Source organism: Manis pentadactyla, chromosome 4 (assembly GCF_030020395.1).
Source record: "Manis pentadactyla isolate mManPen7 chromosome 4, mManPen7.hap1, whole genome shotgun sequence".
NCBI classification, from domain to species: domain Eukaryota; kingdom Metazoa; phylum Chordata; class Mammalia; order Pholidota; family Manidae; genus Manis; species Manis pentadactyla.
In genome coordinates this window covers 186945741-186962841 of record NC_080022.1, presented here as the reverse complement: position 1 = coordinate 186962841, position 17101 = coordinate 186945741, and the positions used below count along the sequence as shown (strand labels likewise).

General features: G+C 41.0%; 1 protein-coding gene across 7 annotated transcripts in view; it reads right to left on the bottom strand.

Annotated features, from left to right (window-relative positions):
* The window catches only part of TNRC6C (trinucleotide repeat containing adaptor 6C), a 157663-nt gene that overhangs the window by 21901 nt on the left and 118661 nt on the right, over positions 1-17101 (bottom strand). For 4 of the 7 annotated variants that reach the window (XM_036910368.2, XM_036910371.2, XM_057501738.1 and 1 more), the window contains 7 exons: positions 15612-15827; positions 13742-13908; positions 10780-10860; positions 9415-9472; positions 4161-4303; positions 2486-2659; positions 856-1002 (listed from right to left, as the gene is read on the bottom strand). In XM_036910368.2, coding sequence (XP_036766263.2) covers positions 856-1002; positions 2486-2659; positions 4161-4303; positions 9415-9472; positions 10780-10860; positions 13742-13908; positions 15612-15827 — 986 coding nt within the window. The remainder of the gene's footprint in view (positions 1-855; positions 1003-2485; positions 2660-4160; positions 4304-9414; positions 9473-10779; positions 10861-13741; positions 13909-15611; positions 15828-17101) is intronic. The other 3 variants (XM_036910369.2, XM_036910372.2, XM_036910373.2) reach the window with 2 other exon arrangements.

Below are 17101 nucleotides of genomic sequence, written 5' to 3'. Positions count from 1 at the left end.
TATAGTAGTTTATTCTATATCCTAATTAATGAATTTAACTTATTTTACCAAGGTTTCAGCCATCTCAATTCAGCACATGCATTTATGGAGTGGTAATGACTTTCAGCTAATTCTATAGTAATTTATCATTATAAGTTATTACTGGATATTCTCATAAGGGGATAAGGGGTAAGGACTAAACACTACTTAAAAACTCAGCCTAAAGTCTAAAATTATGGCATTTCTAAAATTAAACAATATTAACATGAAAAAACTGATATGCTTTAGAGCTACACAGAATGATGATATTCTTTTCCTGAACTCCATTTGATCTTTTCAAAAAAGAATCTTTATGTGCAAATATGATCTAATGTAAGTAATAAACTTAACTAAAAAGTCTGTAACATATATACTACTATATATTGTCGAGTATAGCTTGTCACCAAAGCATTGTCCAATCCTTGATTGCTTCTAGGTGGGTTCTTGAATATCCTAAACAATATTTCATGTTGTTACTCTTCGTTCCTACCAATCCAGGACACTTGATTGGGATCATAGAAGTAATTTTTTCAAGATGGGGACAAAAATCATCAGTGGTCGTGAGTTAGGCACACCTTTCACCCAGCAATACTGCGTCTGATGGGGGGGTGCCCAGGTTTGGTTTGGCTGGGGCACCCCGAAGAACAATTCTGCAAGCATCTCCTGGAGCAGGGAAGCAGTGGGTAGGTGAGAATGACTTCAGAGGTCAGCACAGAAGGCCTCCTCTTAGACGCCTAATTTGGTCTCACTTGAGTACAGTGAGGTCGCTGTGGCATAAGACACCCCAGGCCGCCCATGTGGGTGGCCTCACTAAGAATGTGTGGACACAGGTCTGACCTGAGGGGATAGAAACTGAGGCACTTGAGCACGGAGACTGGGCTGGGAGGAGCTCAGAGGCTGCACGGGTGGCTGCGGGGGCTGCTGCATGGGTCTGGCTGGTGCTGCTCCGCTACTGCCGAACACACCCAGACTGCCACTCGGTATCTGCAGGGGTGGGAAGGGGAAGTTGTTACAAAGCTGGGAGCTCCAGGACACCGGAGGTGGGGTGACATGACTTGTTTTCCTAACGATGAATGCCAAGCTGTACTGACTCCCTACCACTGTCAGCTTGTACCAAAGTGAATTTTTAATAAGTGTTCTTTCAACTGGTTGCAGATGATGGACAATCAACCCGTGACACTGCCTATGTTTTTACATCCCAGAAGCCATACAACAGCGTCAGTTTCAGTGTCCCAAAACAAGGCTATCACATTCAAAGAAACCATAATAATAGTTTAATACAAACTAGAATAGTTTGTAATGTAAAAAATAATAGTGTAATAATAAAAACACCAGCAACATGCACAGCTACTTGGAGAACAGACATTTCTACAAGGCCCTGTGATGAGTTAGAGGGACAGTGCGAGGGGCTAACCCACCTTCGAGCACAGCAGAATTCTCAAGTGGGAAATGCAACTATAATTCCAACAATGTCTGAGGCTGGGTCACAATGACAAATTCAGACAGCTAACGAGCTAAGTGCGCTCTCTCAGTTCTGTTTTCCACTCTACTGGAGCCAGTCACCTGATAGGCGTGGCACCACAAAGGCAGGGACCCGCCAGAAAACCCCGCTGTGGGGTGTGGGCGGGACACCGGGAAAGATGGGGGCCTGGAGGCGCACATGGTTGGGGAGCGGCCGAGAGTGGAGGCTCCGCGGGCGGTTTCCTGGGGCCACAGGCACACCTGGGACTGTCTCGCCTCCCAGGCTTTCACAACTGCTACTTACGACAAGTCTCAAGGGTGCGTGTGTGTCAGCCTCACCCGTGAGAACAATCAACGAGAAGGGAAGCTCTCAGAGGGGAAAAGCATGATTTACTTGCACATCATTCTGCTCTAGAGAATCCAGGGCAGAGAAGGGACATGGGGTGGCCATCAACCAGAACGCTCAAGTCCTCCCTTCAGTGGGAGTGACTTTCACCTTTGAGAGTGTCGGAGACTGGGAAAAATGCCAGTATGACTTGGAAAACTCCTGAGAACCTTGTAAGAGACACCACCTCTACTTAGGGGAAGAAGGGGAGAAAGTGGTGTTTTCTCACAGACCAGTGGACCTAAGGTTTTGGCTGCCAGGAGAAAGGTGGCACTACTGGATCGATGGTGCCACCTGGCAACAGAGACGGCCCTACAAGGCGTGCCATTCAAACTAAGCAGGGTCAGTGCCCAGAGAGCTGGATTCAGGGACAGTTCAGTTACATATGAAAATGAATATAATTCTACAGCAGTGTCTATGATATGGTAGGATTTTAGGAAATGGATTTAATTCTTGACTCCAGTATATCACTTGAAGGGAAATCCTTAGCGACCTCTACACATTTGATTCTATTTTAAAACACAGGTATTAAGTAAAAATAAGTAAGTTTATATCTCTCACTTATTTTTCCTAAAGGCAGGTAAAACAGAGACCCCATGGGCTCTTTCCCAGCAGCCTTACCTGTCTAGAAGAATTCAAGTTTTGCATGCCCAGCCCTGAGGCAATCCCACCCAGGGCCTGATTAGGGGGTGCACTGTTTGAGAGGGGGAGCTTCAGGCTGGGTGAAGGCAAAAATGGTGAAGTCGCGGGCTCTTCCACTAGGCCACCGTCCTGATTGGAGAGAGAAAGGGTGAGCTGCGTGCAGTGTCCATCCAGACAGAGCACAGGGCAGTTTCCCAAGGACAGATAAAGGGATATGGATGAATAATAATTAAAAGATCAAAAAGTGTGGATAATAAGAGAATGGAGAACATGGGCAAAAGGAAGAGGAGAAAAAGAAAAAAGAGAAACGATTAAGATGCTGTTTTCATTTTAACAATTATTTTCAAATACATATATTAGCTTCTAATATTCTCATACACTATTGGCCCTGCCTCAGGGTGGGAATCAAGAGAAAGACACAGAAACATGGGCGAAAGTCTTATCTGGAAAAGTTTACAACTGTTTTCAAATAAATAGGTTCTTTCTGAGAAGTTATTACCAAGGATCTAGGTATACTATACATTAGGTTGAATTCTCTGCAATTCAACTGTTCTTGACCTATAAACACAGCAATTTCATATGGTTCAACCTAATAATAGGGTAATTTATAAAAAAATCTTTTTTTAAACATTTATTGAGGTCACACTATGTGCCAGGCTGTTTGCAAATTTATCTCATTTAATTTCACAACAAACCTGTATAGTTTCATTCCACATTTTAAAGATAAGGAAATAAGTCAGGGTTCCACACTTAGCAAATAAAGATGCAGGATGCCAAGTTAAATTGGAATTTCAGATAAAGAGTAAATTAATATTTTATAATGAGTATGCTCCACAGATTTTTCATTGTTTATCTGAAATTCCCATTTCACTGGACTCTGGATCAGAACCCTTCCCCACTGGTGCCAGGCAGTACGGGGACTCAGCCCCTGCCTCTTGGCCCTCTGCAGCTTTCTGCAGTGAGCAGGTGGCAGAGGCCCCTGCGGATCTGAGAACAGAGACCAAGCTGCATCTCTTCTCCTGTGAGCCTTTCTGGTTTTTTTGTTGTTTGTTTTTAACTTTCCTTTCCTGCTTCAATTTTATTTCTCAAGTTCAACAGATTGAATATAATGGGATGCTGTTTGAAGTCACACCAATCTGGAGTGGGGACATCAATCCACAATAATGAAAGGACTGACCCAGTGAGCAGACTGTTAACCACCCAAGGAGATTTCCCACAGACACCTGTGTATTCTCTGAGGTGGCCCGCCAGACACAGGTGCCCACACCCAACTATTTCTAACCCTTTTCTGAAATTAAACATATAACACATCATTTCCAATGGGAAGAACTGTGCATATAAACTAAGACTGTAAAACAGAAATCTGATGACCCTTGTCTATTGGACAAGTTGAAGCAGATAACCCAAATTCACCCAATAAAATGAAAATCAGTTTTCAGTTTCAGCATTTTTTTATTCCTAGTCACATCATATGAAATACAATGCTACCTCTTACCTCTTTTCAGTTAAATATATATATTAGAAAAAAATGGTTCAAAGTTACTTAAATATTAAAGTCCAGTAAGTTTTTAATCCAGCTTTCATTAAGAACACAGTTAAAATGAAAATAGCTATTGTTAAAAACAAGCAAACAAAAAACCACCTAAATTCATACCTTGTCGAGGAAGGTGGGGCGGTCTGCGGAAGACTCTTTGGAGATTGGTGGGCGGCAGCCAAGGGGTTTGGTGACCATTCCATTGTAGTCAGTCACTCCCAGTCCACGCTTGTCCATGTCCACCTTCTTTTCCAGCAGAGCGCCTGGAGCACAACAAACAGAAGAATACTTAAAGGAAATGCCTGAGGAGTTATGAGCTTAGTTATGAGCCCTGAGCACATGACAGGTGCCACTTGAAGGCTGTCAACTCCCAGGGAACAGGGAGGCCTTGGCCAGGCTCTGGCCAAGCCCCGACAGTCTGACTTGGCCCTGCTCTCGGGTACCCCGCTCCTGCTCGTTCCCACGCAAGCAACACTGGCCACCTCTTTCCCTCAGTGGCCTGCCCTTCCTCTCCCCTGAGATGCACCCATCTTTTTCACATAGGCTTCCAGGGGATCTTCCCTGATTTATCCCATAAAATGGCCTTTCTGTTCCAACTCATGGCCACTGATTTCCATTTCCTGTCCCTATTAGTTGCAAGGAATCTTCTAGATGTTAAGGATCCAATACAATGCAAAGACATAGTTTGTTCTCATGGCCTTTCAGTTTAGTGCCTGGTGTTTGCTTAGCTCACTTTAACTTTGTACTATTTAAAAATTCTAACAAGTTATAACTAACTTATTCCAGTTCACACGGACTTTTCCTTCTGTCCTGGCAGCTTATTCCAAGCATTTTGGCCCTTGGACATGATTACAAAGCTGATTCTCATTGTTCATGGATTCTGTGCTTGTGCATTTACCTACTGGCTAAAATTTACTTGTAGCCCCCAAACCTACCAATGGCACTTTTGTGACCATTTTGTGAACACACACAGGGTGGTAAACAAGTTGAGCTGCCTGGCACGTTCCCAGCATAGGCCAACAAGAGGATGGCGCTCTTACTCCAGCTCTCAAACAGTAAATGAGTGTCCCTTTTATGGTCTATTTAGTGCCATGTTTTACACATTTTTATGCTTTTTAGTGATTATGATGTTTAAAATGATCCCGAGGTGTACTGCTAATGTGTGCTCTAGTGTTCTCAAAGCAGGAAGGCCCTGCTGTGCCCTGGAGAACACACGTTGGGTAAGGGTACTTCAGGCGTGAAGTACAAGGCCATTGGCTGCAAGTTCTATGTTAATGAATCACCAATACGGTTCATCCAGAAAAAGCAGAGAATAGCCACCGATATGAAAGTAAGGCTGCTGAGAAGGAGCTCAGTAACATCTTACATGGTTTGCAAAAATTTTCTCCCCTTTTGTAGGTGGCCTTTTGTTCATTGTTTCTTTTGCAATGCGGAAGCTTCTGAGTTTGATGTAATCCCATTTGTTGATTTCGTCTTTTGCTGTTCGTACTTACGGTATCATGCCCCCCAAATTATTGCCATGACCAATATGGATGAGCTTCTTCCCTATGTTTCTGCCTAGCGGTTTCATGGTATCAGGTCTTATGTTTAACTCTTTGATCCATTCTGAGTTAATTTTTGTGAGTGGTGTCAGAGGGGCCTGCTTCATTGTTCTCCAGTTTTCCCAGCACCGTTTCCTGAAGAGACTTTCCTTTCCCCATTGGGTATTCTTGACTACCTTATATAATATTAGTTGACCAGATATGGTGGGGTTTAATTCTGGGCTCTCTGTCCCATTGATTGATGTGTTTATTTTTATGTCAATGCCATACAGTTTTTAGTACTATGGCTTTGTAGTGTACTTTGAAATCCCAATGTGTGGTATCTCTAGATTTGCTTTTTCTCAGGCTTGCTTTGGCTATTCAGGGTCTTTTATGGTTCCACACAAATTTTAGAATTGTTTCTTCTATTTCTGTGAAGAATGCCTTTGATATTATAATGGGGATTGTGTCGAATCTATAGATGTCTTTGGGTATTATGGTCATTTCCACAGTATTAATTCTTCCAATCTAGGAACACAGATGTCTTTCCATTTGTTTGTGTCTTCTTCAATTTCTTTCAGGAACGTTCTATAGTTTTCATCATGCAGATCTTTCACTTCCTTGGCTAAATTTATTCCTAAGTATTTTATTGTTCTTGATGGTATTGTGAATGGATGGTTTTCTTTCTTCTTCAAATGCTTCATCATTAGTATGTTTTATATCCTGCCACTTTTCTGAAATTGTTAATTCCAAGTTTTTTGACCAATTCTTTGGGATTTTTCTATATATAGGATCCTATCATTAGCAAATAATAACTTTATTTCTTCCTTTCCAATTTGGATGCTTTTTATTTCTGTCTTGCTTAACTGTGTTAGCTAGGACTTCCAATACTATGTTGAATAGGAGTGGTGAAAGTGGGCATCCTTCCCTTGTTCCTGATCTTAAACACTTTCAATTTCTTTCCACTGAGTATAATGTTAACTGTGGGTTTATTGTACATAGCCTTTATTAATGCTGAGGTATGCTCCTTCCATACTGAATCTGTTAAGGGTTTTTATCATGCAAGGGTGTTGCATTTTGTCTTGAGATGATAGTGTGATTTTTCTCTCTCAATGGGATATATTACATTTATTAATTTGCCCATGTCAAACCATCCTTGCATCCCAGGGATATATCCTACTTGGCCATGGTGTATGATCATTTTAATGGTTCTAGAATTTAGTTTGCTTGTATTTTGTTCAGAATTTTTGTAACTATATTCGTCATGGATGTTGGCCTACTGTTTTCTTGCAGTAGCCTTACCTGGTTTGGATACCAAAGTAATTCTGGCTTTGTAGAATGAGTTTGGAAGTGTTCCACCCTCAATATTTTGAAAGTTTGAGGACTAGAGTTAAGGTCTTCTTTAAATGTTTGGTAGAATTTTCCAGGGAAGCCATTTGGTGCTGCAGTTTTATCTTGGGAGTTTTTAAATTACTGATTCAATCTCTTTACTCTTTTGTTATCAGTCTGTTCAGATTTTTTTTTCTTCCTGATTCAGTCTCAGCAGGTTGTGTGTTTCTAGAAATGTATCTATTTCATCTAGGTTATGTAATTGTTTGTAGTATTATAGTCTCTTGTATTTTAAGTATTTCTGTGGGATTAGTTGTAGTGCCACCTCTTTCATTTCTAATTTTACTTATTTGAACCATTTTTCTTAGTCTAGAGGTTTGTTAATTTTATCTTTTTGAAGAGCCAGCTCTTAGTTTTGTTGAGCCTTTTTATTGTTTTTCTTGTCTTTAGTTCTGCTCTGATCCTTGTAAGTTCCTTCTTCTGCTTATACTGGGCTTACTTTATCCTTTTCCTAGTTCCTTGAGGTATAAAGCTGGATTGTTTGAGATCTAATTTCTTAATAAATGCCTTTATTGCTATAAACTTCCCTCTCAGAAGCGCTTTCGTTGCATCCCACAGTATTTGATCATGTTGCTTTCACTTTCATTTGTTTGAATTTTTAATTTTTCTGACTTCTTCTTTGACCCAATGGTTGTTTTGAAGCCTGTTGTTTAGTTTCCACACTTTTGTAGATCTCACTCTCCTTCTGTAGTTGATTTCTAGCTTCCTGCCATTATAGTCAGACAATATAGTATGATTTTAATCTTCTCAAATTTGCTGAGATTTTTGTGGCCTATGAAATTATCCATCCTGGAGAATGTTCCATGTGCACTTGAAAAGAATGTCTATTTTGCTGCTGGTGGATGGGATATGTCTATTAAGTCCATTTGTTCTAACATATGGTTCATTTCCAGTGTTTCCTTGTTGATTTTCTGTCTGAACAATCTATCCATTGTTGATAATGGGGTATTGAAGTCTCCCAAAGTTACTGTGTTACTGTCTCTTTCTCCCTTAAGACCAGTAATCGCTTAATATATTTTGGTACTCAGGTGTTGAGAGCATATATAGTTCTTCATGTATTGACCCCTTACCATTACATAATGACCTTCTTTGTCTCCGTACCGTCTGGCTTGAAGTCCATTTTGTGTGATGGAATGAAGTAAGTCTGTGCCTACTTATTTCTGTTTCTGTTTGCGTGGAATCCCATTTCTCATCCTTTCACTTCGAGACTGTGCGCGTCTTTAGAGATGAATGAGTCTCCTGTAGGCAGCACACAGTTGGATCTTGCTTTTTACCCAACCAGCTGCTCTGTGCCTTTTGACTGCTGAGTCCAATCTGTTTATATTTAGGGTGATTACTGACATGTAAGGATTTACTGCTGCCAGTTTATCTTCTGCCTTGTGGTTTATTTTGTCTATTATATCGTTTTCCTTCTGTTTCTGTCTACCTTTCTAAGTTGGTGGTTTTCTATGGTGATTTTCAACAATATTTGATATGTTATGTCTTTATTTTTATATGTTTCAAGATAATTTATTTTCTTTGACCCACTGTTTTTTTTTTTTAGAAGTGTGTTATTTAGTTTCCACATACTTGTAGATCTTTTTGTTGTTGATTTCTAGTTTCATGCTATTATGCTCAGACAGGATAGTTGGTATGATTTTAATCTTCTTGCATTTGTTTCATGTCTCTGCTCTAGATTTTTGCTTTGTGGTTACCATGAGATTTACATAAAACATCTGGTATACAAAACAGTCCTTTTTTCTACTGATAGCAATTTATGTTCATTCACCTATAAAGGTTCCATCCTTTTCTTTCACAAACCCTTTTATATTTTTGATGTTGCAAATTATCTTTTTGTACTGTGGTACCAAGTTGTAGTGATGGTTATTTTTAATGCTTTTCCTTTAACCTTTATGCTACAGTTACTCTAAAATGTACTTACAATAGTCTCATCTGGACTATCACCTTTCATTATTATTATTTTTAAAGCAGCTCCAAGACTATGGTTGCTTGTTGCCTAGCAGTGAGTTTCATCTCTCAACGAGAGGAAGAGCTCAGCCGGATGGTGGTGCTTCTGGCCTCTGAGCAAGCCCATTCTGGGGCCGGGCACGGGGAAGGTGCTCTGTGTGAGGCGAGGCTGGCATGTGAGCCTACTCTCTCTCTCCAAGAATGTCGTTATGACTTACCCCAAAAAGAGATGAAAAAAAGTTCACCTATTTGTTGATGTACTGGATAAAAATGAAAAAAAAAAAAAAAAATCAAACGTGCTCCAATGTGGTATTTGGCTATTTGATCCCAGACCCCACCAATCCCCTCCTGCGCCTAGGGCACATCTTACGGTTACTCCTTCGCTGCAGCCTGGTCCTGTCTACCCAGCATGAATTCAATCATTAATCCACGACTACAATGAAATGCTTCTGGGAATCACAACTCCATAAATTGGTACCTTTAAAAACAGTATAGTGTAAGTACATCATCCTACTTACTCATGGCCTGATCAAGGTTCATATTACTACTCTTCAAGGCCTCTTCAGCTGGCTCTCTCTGTACAGGAAAACAGTTTTCATCAGCATTGTGTGTTCACAAAAAGAAAAGGAGTTTTATCACTATTGACTCAGAGAAGTGATTATTATTATTAACCTAATGATACTAGGTTTTAGAACTAGAAATACTTTCCTTCATTGTTGAGGTTAGAGATGCTTTCTAAATAAAAAATACTTGTTGTAAGATGTACAGAATCGGTTTTTAGAGTAAAGAACTCATGTAACATTTTAAAAACAAAATGTACAGAGTCAGGAATCCTGTGATTGTCTCTGTCCAACACTGGGCAGAAGGGTCTGGCAAGGATACAACCTCTGCAAGGAGAGCCGTGCGGAAATCACCGTAAGGGTGGGGGCACAGAGCTTCTGGCACTACTCACGGACTCTAGGCTCTGCTGTCAACTACTTTTCAAGAAGATTCATTCTGATCATTATCCCCGTGACTGGAACAGACTTAGTCTCAGTGGAAGACCAAAACCAACCAGTGGCCTCATGCTTACCACCACAGTGTGCATCTGGACATGAGGCAGGCCCCCGCTGTTCCTCTCACTGCCTCATACATGAAGAGGGGGGCTCCCAAGGCTACATGCCCTGCCCAGCATCAGAGGGCCTATGCCCTGTATGCAGTATGTAGGTCCCTACTCTAGACTGAGGCCACTCTGGACTCACTCTTTAGGGACAGCTATAGTAACCAAAAGGTAAGTACTCATTTGAATGAAGATTTGGAAAGAAGACGTTTGAAGGGAATACATGGCAGATACAAGTGGTATCTCTCATATCTCAACTCATGCCATTTGATCTTAGGAATGAACAGATGGTGATTTATTTTCTGAGGGATACCTTGCAATTCAAACTCTCCTTATATACTATCTGAAACTCAGGAAACTAAATAAATAGGATTCTTTCTCTGGACATGAATCTCTAGTACTTAATACGAAGTTTTCTCTTGTGATATTTGTCAGTCTATTACATAAACTAACAAAAACTAACTTTTATTTATAAATAACAAGAAAATAGAAAACTTGTATATATATTTTAAAATATAAAATCACACAGAATCTTTAATTTTAGGAAAAGGGTCTCACACCTCTCTAGATAGAAATGATGTGGATCTTTGCTACAGTTCAAAGCAATGATCCCTAAACAGAAGTGCCCAGGTCAAAGCTGAACTTATGAGTTACGTTATATCAACAGTCTCATCCCTCAAAAGGCTTCCTTCCCTGTTACACATGACAAACACGGGCAGGACACAATGAGGGCCATGCACAGCAGGACACATGGTGGGCAGCAGTAAAATCAGACACCAGTCACCGGGAAGCCCATGTCTGTGAGCTGTTTGATCAGCCGGCTCATGATCCAGGCCTCATCCTGCTTGCCAGATGTCTTCATGCCCTACAATGAAGTGTGGGCCAGGAAAAAGTCCATTAGTCACATTTTAATGCATTTCTTCTAGAAATGGGAGATGCCTAAGATTCATAGTGATTTATGTGTCACAGAATCTTTTGGCACTAACACTGAAAATGCTGTATTCCAGAAAGTCCTGACTGTTTTTATGGCTAGTACTATGGAATGCTTTAGGGTACATTTGGAGGCTGGTATATGTGTATTATTTATGGACTTAAAGATAATTAGTTTTCTTCCCCAGAGAATCGATTTAGTTCATCACAAATATGCATCACTTCCATTATCAAGTAGTCACCCATGCTCCCTTGAACACGGCCCTCTGCTAACAGTATGTGATCTTACTAAAAATTGCATGTTTTTTTTGCCCTTTTATAAGCTTTATTCTAACAGATGACAGAACGCGGGGGGTTTGTTACAACAGAATGAAAAGGTAGTAAGACAAAAGGAACAAAAACCTGTTAATTTTATTAAGTACTCACAGCTCTTAGGATAGAAAAAAAGTAATGGGAAAATGTCAGTGAGGGAGAGGATGAAGTGAAAGGGGTCAGCTAGAAAAAGGTGCCGCGGAACAGGGTGGGCACAGCAGAAGGGCCGAGGAAGCAGAAACTCAGCTGTGTCAGTGACTTCTCAGCTATTTCTACAATTACATCACTACAGTGAGCACCAATACAATATATAAAGTCCTCCTCTAAAAATACTCTTCCCAGTGCTTTTCAAAATGATCCCCAAGTCTGCCATGAGTGCACGGGGTGGGGGCACAGGGGCAGTACTCAGCCAGCAGGCTCCCTCCTCGAGGACGCAGCTTTTTTTTTTTTTTTGTATTTTCAGTTTATTACAAATCCATTGAACAGGCTGGAATGTATGGAATCAGACAGCAAGACCAAGAAAAATGGTTGAACAGCAAAAAGTAGGCGTAAGTAGAATTCTAATTTACAATTTATTTAGAAAACACTCATTTTCTTTTTTTAATTTTTTGAGAGGCTGTTCTCACCACTGCTGCTGCCAGGACCAGATGCGCCAAGACCATGCAGCATCTTATATTTTAACAAGTTGCTATTTCTGGTCATCAGTTGGATTATTTGCCAGCCTGATTGTGAAAAGGACTTCTTTTTGATGTTTGTAATCACTTCCAGTCCTTAGGAAGAGAGCCATGATTTTAGTTGCTGGGTTCTGCTAAGTGGTGACTGAATGCTTTTTTAACTTACACTTTCTTACAGTAAGTAATACACACGATTGGAAAGTAGAAAAAAGGTATACATGAAAGCATCTTCTTCCCGCCCCACCCCTACCTGCCTAATTCCTGTTCTCTGCAAGAGCAACCACCCTCCCTTGCCCTTCCACGTCTATGGAAGCAAAGGAGTGTGTGCACTCATCCACATGCACATTTTTTCTTTTCTCTTCCCCTTCCCCCAAAGTGGTGGTGTAGTACATACATTTGTATAAACTCTGCCTTTTCATTTAACAATACAGTTTGATGATGTTTCACATCAATATGTGTGTGTGTGTGTGTGTATCTATATATATACACATATGTAAAAAAACCTGTTTAGCTTTCTACAATATGGATGTGGCATGATTTAGCTAGTTACCCGCCTCAATGTAATTTAACTACAAAAATGCTGTAACAAAAAACTATGCAGATGCCATTTGCTATTCCCATGACACAGAAGTGCTGCTTCCGTGCTGCTTCCAAGTGCTGACCTCTCTGTGATTTTGACCAGTGATGTCCAGTGCCCTCCAGCTGGGTCATGCTAATTCACATCCCCACCAGCCATGTGCGAGTGCGCAGGCTTTCTCACAGTTTTGCGAACAGAGCATGTTTATTCAACTTTGGGATTTCTGCTGGTCTGAGGTGAAAAATGGCACTTCTGGGTGGTGTTTTAAGTTGAGCTCTCCCTATGTCAGACTGCATATCCATTCATCTGGTGAAGAGCTATTTGTATTAATTTTCTATTGATCATCTATTCACATTCTTTGCTCATTTTTCTATTGGGTTACTGGTTTAAAAAAAAAAATTTCTAGGACATTCTTTGTATTAGAGATCAGCCCTCTCTAGGACATGAGTTACAAATTTTTTTTTCCCAGTTTGTTATTTGTCTTTTGACTCTGATAATGCTATTTTCTGCCACGCACAGTTTTTATGTTCAGCCACTGAAGTTACAAGTCTTGTAGATTTCTGTCATAATTAGAAAGACCTCTCCCACTCTGAAATGTTTTTCAAATTCTTTCACATTTTAATACCCTTATTTTTGTCATTTAAATTTGTTATCTACTTGGAATTTATGTTGGTACATTCATGACTTGGAGATCTCATGTATCCTTTCTAGACAGCTGCTTGTTTGTTTCATGACTACTTAATGGTCCACCTCGGGAGTTCTCAGGCTTCCTGGTCTCAGGACCGACTTCACTTTCCTCTTTTAAAGCCTGAGGAGCCTAAAGAACTTTTATTTATATAGATTGTAGTTAAAGTATTAACTGTATTAAAAATTAAAACTGAGAAATTTAAAAAATATTTACTAATGTTTAAAAGAACAATAACAGACCCACTATATGTTAACATAAAGAACATTCTTTCAATGGCAAATAATCGTATTTTCTAAAATAAAAATTTCTTGATGAGAAGAGCAAATCTGTTACTGTCTGGTTCCACAGAAGCATGTGGAGTCTCATGCCAGCCTCTGCCTGTGCTCTGCCAGGACAGTGATGCCGTGCAGCCTCCGGAAAGCCTCACTATGCTCAGCAGATCCCTCTGAAAGGGGCCCAGGGACCTCAGAGCACAGAGAACCTCTCTGTGGCACCACCGACTGGAGAGGCCACCTTTAAACAGAATGTGTGATTTTGGGTATCTTTTCTTGAGTATCACACACACCTTTTGGAGTCCTTTTTTGGGGGCGTTCCCCCAGGAACTGCAGGAGGAGGTGCTTTCTTGGGAAGCAGCATTGTTCCACACGCCCCCGTCTTCATCTTCCCACTGACTGGTGCCGAGGCCCACGTCATCCCCACCGCTGCCCCAGCCTTCTTGCATAGATTTTGGAGCTAGGAGGAGAGCAGACATGATTCAGCCTCACCACTCCTAAAGCGGACAAGCCGCGCATCTGGGGGCAGGGCACAGGTGTACACTGTGATCTACCCTGTTACTGCCCCACTCCCCAGCCCTAAGGACTGAACTTCTAAAGGTATACAACACATACAAACATATGCATGCAATTTTTTTCTTCAAACTCCAGCTATCTGTAGCCTGCGCTGTTCCAAACCCCCTTACCTAACTGTATGTCATTTTGAAGCATGGGCATTCTAAGAATAAACCCTGGGGCTACAGTAGAAGATGGCTATCTCTGCATGGTGTGAAATGGCCAGTAAAATAATGTACAGAATCCTAAAAATGTCACTGTCCTACATGTGATTTTTAATCACTGCTTGATCCAAACCCACAGCCGTCTGTCATGTGAACCAGTGCTCCTCCAAGGTGACCACACCTGCGTCATCCGGGGATCGTGAGGCACTGCACGTCTGTGCTTGGGCCTGACAGTCTGTTTCTGACAGGCTCCCAGGAGGTGCTCCCAGAATAACAGGATGGAGACAGCTGAGGCCTTAGGCAGATGGGACTAGGAGCTAAATATCAAGCTTGTATTTCGGGATATTATTTTTCTCCTTTCTTAAAATACAAAGTGGATTTTGGTGTAAATATCACTCCAAATTTCCACTTCTTGGGAGAACCTGGAGAAGGTCAAAGATCAGGTGATGGCAGAGTTAGCTGGGGTTTGGAGGGAAGATAGGGTGCTTGTAAGGTGGACAGGTGTCTACCTGGGCCTCCAAGGACAAATCATTATGACAAATGTACTGCCTCAAAAAGCATGTGAATCGAAACACCCAGAAGCTCCTTCATCCTTTACATTTTAACAAGAAGGTCTGTGAATAGAATAAATAATCCAGCAGAACGGCAGATATAAGGAGCAAACCACCAAGTGTTAGCCACGTAACAAAATACAAAACCAGTATCGTGTTTTAAGACTTAAGACGTGTAATGATGTCCGAAGGAAATATGAAGCTTCTACAGCCATGTGAACAATTAATTCTAAAATCAGCCTTAAATCGGCAACTTAATGTTCATGCTAATGTCATAAGTATCCCACTGCAAAACGCCCAGACATCACAGAATTCCACTGGGTAAACGACCTGGACAACTGTAAGAATGCATATTTTATATGTATACTTATTACACTTTTGGATAATGGGAGGAAAATATAGCATGATTTTCTTTTCTTTTTCAAAGAAAAGAAAAAGCATAAACCTGGGATACCCAAAGCAGAATTTTTTGTGTAAGACAGAGGCAAGGCAAGAAGCGTCAGAGTGCTGTGAAGTAATCGGTTTTAAAACCTACTCTCACAACAAGGAAAAACGGCGTGCTTTGTTTCATCTACTCTGCTCAGTGAAACAGCAAGTTTAAATCGTTTGAGGTGGTGGGTACCAAGAATGCTGCTGAACAGGCGTGGATATTACTATAGAACCAAGCAGGGAGAGAGCACGGACTTCTGTTAAAAGCTCCTCTCTGTTATGTATCGGACACAGCAAATGCTTCTTTATAGTCTTCATTTAATGCTGGTCTTAAAGTGTGAATAAAATGAGGTAAGTATCCTTAGAAAATTAATTCTTAAAATTCAATGAAAATTATCCCCGTAAATAAAATACTTTGACCCATTTCTAAACCGCCAAATCAGGCAGGCGGAGGGCGGGCTTACCTGGCTTGCACAGGGCCGGGGTGGCAGTGGGAGCGCCAGCTCTTCCAAACGTCACGGCTGGCTCGGTGGGCTGGTCCCCCCACCCGCTGCCACTGCTGGGCGGCTTGCCCCACGCTGCTGTGCCGTTATCTACCAGGGTAGAAGGGGAGGATGGCTCCCCCCAGGAGCTTTCAGCCTTTGCATGAACATTAGGCATTTCTCCCCAGCCTGAGGAAACTGAAGAGGGTACCCAGGGAGAGGGGAAATAACACAAGTGAAACTGAGGAAGTGAAAACGGGGATTTCAAGTTCAAATAATTTCCATATAATCTATCTGTAGGATGGCTTTCAGCAGAAAGTGAAAAGGAGACAATACTAAATCTAATGTGATTCGTTGAGCTTTCTAAAGTTGCAATTTCCTCTGTCCTGATCCCCAAATTAAAATCGGAAATCCGTTAAATATTGACAACTATTAAATTCACAGTATTTGTAACATAACAGGGTTTAAAAGAATAGCTTAAAACTAATGTTTAAAAAGTAGCTTTTTAACTTTATGTTATATGTAACCATCTAAAAGAAATGTTGTTACAGTGTTCTAACAATTTATAAACTGAAAATTTACACTAAAAATTATTCTTTCCTATGATCAACCATCTTTCTCTGCTCCTGGCAAAGAAAGGAGCAGAGGGCAGATTAACCATGTACAGGTAAAGTAAAATGCAGACAGGTCTCAGGTACCACCTGGTGAGCTGAGGAGGGGCTGAGGCATTTGTCTTAAAGATGGGGACAGACGGGAGGAATTACGGACAAGAGTGGTGCCAATAGGCACACTGACTGCCAGGCTTTTGGGGAATTCTTCCTTCATTCCTCTGCCCACTCCTGGTGCCACGGCACTCTGATCTGGGACTGTTACCCAGTGAAGGTACATGAGGAAATGAAACCAGAAGGCTACGGCATTCATATCCCCAGGCACACTAGGGCTCACGGGACCAGGCCACGTGAGGATCTCCTGGCCCTTCCACTTCTGACCTTCATTTTCCCAAATCAACCTCAATTTTGGTCATTTTTTTTCTGCCCCTAAACTCACTTGACACAACTGACAGTCATACTGACAGCTTGTATCAGTTGTAATTTTCAGGTGGCTAGAGTTTTTTAGAGAGAGAAATATGACTGTTCTAAATGCTAACTAAAAAATGAAAGCATAAAATGTAATTAGCCACAAATTTAAATTACCTGGTTGCAACATGGGTATTACCGACCCAATCATGAAACATTGCTTTCCTGACTAAAAATAGAACGGAATCAGTTCCCTTGATGTTCTTTATTCTAATAAAATGTAGTAAGATTGATTAATGACAGGAGGATATGTAACCCATGAATTGTTTTAATTTACAAGCTCTATGTTGAGCAATGTATTATGTAAATGATTGCCAATAACAGGAAAGTCAGCCCTACTCAGTTATTGTCAGCAATTGCTAACTAAAATATTACCTATAATTACACAGAAAACAA